This window comes from Papilio polytes, unplaced genomic scaffold, assembly GCF_000836215.1.
Source record: "Papilio polytes unplaced genomic scaffold, Ppol_1.0 DF824225.1, whole genome shotgun sequence".
Lineage (NCBI taxonomy): Eukaryota > Metazoa > Arthropoda > Insecta > Lepidoptera > Papilionidae > Papilio > Papilio polytes.
Genome location: NW_013524979.1, coordinates 111236 through 113468, shown reverse-complemented (window position 1 = coordinate 113468; position 2233 = coordinate 111236). Strand labels below are relative to the sequence as shown.

Below are 2233 nucleotides of genomic sequence, written 5' to 3'. Positions count from 1 at the left end.
AGGAGGTTCCTGTCTCTGCAGCCCTGACCACTGGTTGCTTGAGTCATCGGATTCCGCAGCCGGTGGACTTACTATTTTTTTATATAATATATTTTATTTTGTTATTTTTTTCTTAAGAAAATCATGTGAAATGTATTATATATAAAAATAAGAGAATAAAGATATGAAGGTAATAATAATACTGATGGCTGGTATTATTTATGTATTTTATTATTTAAGCATGTTTTATTGTTATATGTTTTTTTATATAAGTATATATATTTTTACGTATAAATATATATAAATAAAAATATTTTTATTTTATTTACATATGAAAGAAAGCCAGACAGAGAAAATAATTTTAAAAATAGAATTTAATACTGACTTAAGGCTTCTATTCCCGTGCAGGATATCACTCTTCTTGAACTTCCGTCCGCGATAATGAGCGAAGGATTTGGCATCAATACGGTGGTACATCTCCAGCTTGCGGTCTTCCCGCTCCTTCGCTGCCACCTGGTTGTCCACGTCCACCAGAATCTCCTGCAATACAATTAAAACCAGTACAAATACTAATATAAAAAGGAATGATTTGTATTTTTGTATATATAGAAATAAATAAAAAACTACTAAGTCGATTTAAAAAAATCTTTAAAAAAATCTATGTTTTCACTGAAATATAGGCTTTTTTCTCGTGGACTCAGTTGCAAGCAATCTATAATAATATAATAAAGCGTAAACACAATTATGGAGGATGTCAGCTAATTCTTTCTTTAATAAAAACTGCTACACTTACGACACGCTTTAGACTATATATTCACGATATTAAACTTTAATATAATAAAATTGAAAAACGCTCATGGGAAAGGGACCATCAACTACAAGCTGGCAACATTAAGGAAGCAAAGTTATTATGGTAGCGGTAATTTTGACATTTGCTATTGAGAATTTGACAAATGTAAACAATAAAATTAACTTTTTATTATTTCATGCGGATGAAGCCGCACGGGAGCAGCTAGTACTAATATAAAAAAGCGTAAACACACTTTTTTATGAAGAATTCTTTCTTTAATAAAAAGCCCGCGTGCGAAATCTAGTACAAGTATAATTTATTTACCTTAACACCGCATAAAGCTTTTTGCAGCAATTCCTTCTCAACAACATCATCACCAGCTGTCTTCAGCAGCGGCTCCAGCAGTAGAGGATACTTGGTCAGCCGCTGCGCCACGAACAGCACGCACTCCGGGACACCCTGTACGAATAACTAGAAATAACTACAGAACACCCTCTACAAATAACTAGAAATAACTCCGAACACCCTCTACAAATAACTAGAAATAACTTCGGAACACCCTGGACAAATAACAACAGATAACTCCGGAACACCTGTATACTTCACTACAGATAATTCCGGAACATCCTGCAAATATAACTCTGGATATAACAATATTGTAGCCACCGACAATATTACCTCAAGTAAATGATAGGCAGTAAAAAACAATTTGTAACTCATAGCTCACCCTTGATGTACTAATTTTGATAATTCTTTATTTAATCTAAAATACGTACCTTCTAGTCCCATTTAAATTTTATCATATTACAATCATTTGTTTTTGAGATAAATAATAAAAATATAATATTAAAAATAAACTTTAAATCTGTAGCATTAAAGTATAAAATGGCATTACCTTTTTCCTGAGCAGCGGGTTCTGCTGACACTTGCGTATGAAGCGCGCAAGCCGGGGCTCCCGCGTACAACACTCCTTAAATACCTCCACAGCCTCGCGGTGACGAGAACAGAATTCACCTATAAAGTAATTACAACTTTATTTCAATAGTCATAAAGACTATTTTGTGTAATCAATGAATGGAGATTGGTACGTCGAAGATCGAAGCATAAATGGATTGTATAAAAGAGGGCATTCTTTAGAAGGGAGTAAATTCAAATATGACGGTTGATAGAGATGTATGGAAATGGGCAAGTTCTGACTATTATAATAGTAGCTTTTATTTATTTTACATGTTTTATTTTATGTTAGAAAACTTCACATATTGTTAGTTATTGTATACGTGTAAAAATGTTCAATTTTGTGTTTTGTCTTAAGGGTATTAAAGCTATGTTTATTTCGATCTTTTAACAAGTGAGGAGAGTCATCGAGTGGGATCATTCCCAACCGCCACCCCGCGTAGTCCCACTATTACCAATAGGGTGACAGATGGAACTGTTATAAAAGAAAATAAGTTCCAAATGTCCGGT

General features: G+C 33.4%; 1 protein-coding gene across 1 annotated transcript in view; it reads right to left on the bottom strand.

Moving 5' to 3' along the window:
* The window catches only part of LOC106110393 (rho guanine nucleotide exchange factor 18), a 32677-nt gene that overhangs the window by 8556 nt on the left and 21888 nt on the right, over positions 1-2233 (bottom strand). Inside the window, exons 14-16 of the mRNA XM_013292221.1 lie at positions 1665-1783; positions 1094-1228; positions 365-519 (exon numbers count right to left, since the gene is read on the bottom strand). Coding sequence (XP_013147675.1) covers positions 365-519; positions 1094-1228; positions 1665-1783 — 409 coding nt within the window. The remainder of the gene's footprint in view (positions 1-364; positions 520-1093; positions 1229-1664; positions 1784-2233) is intronic.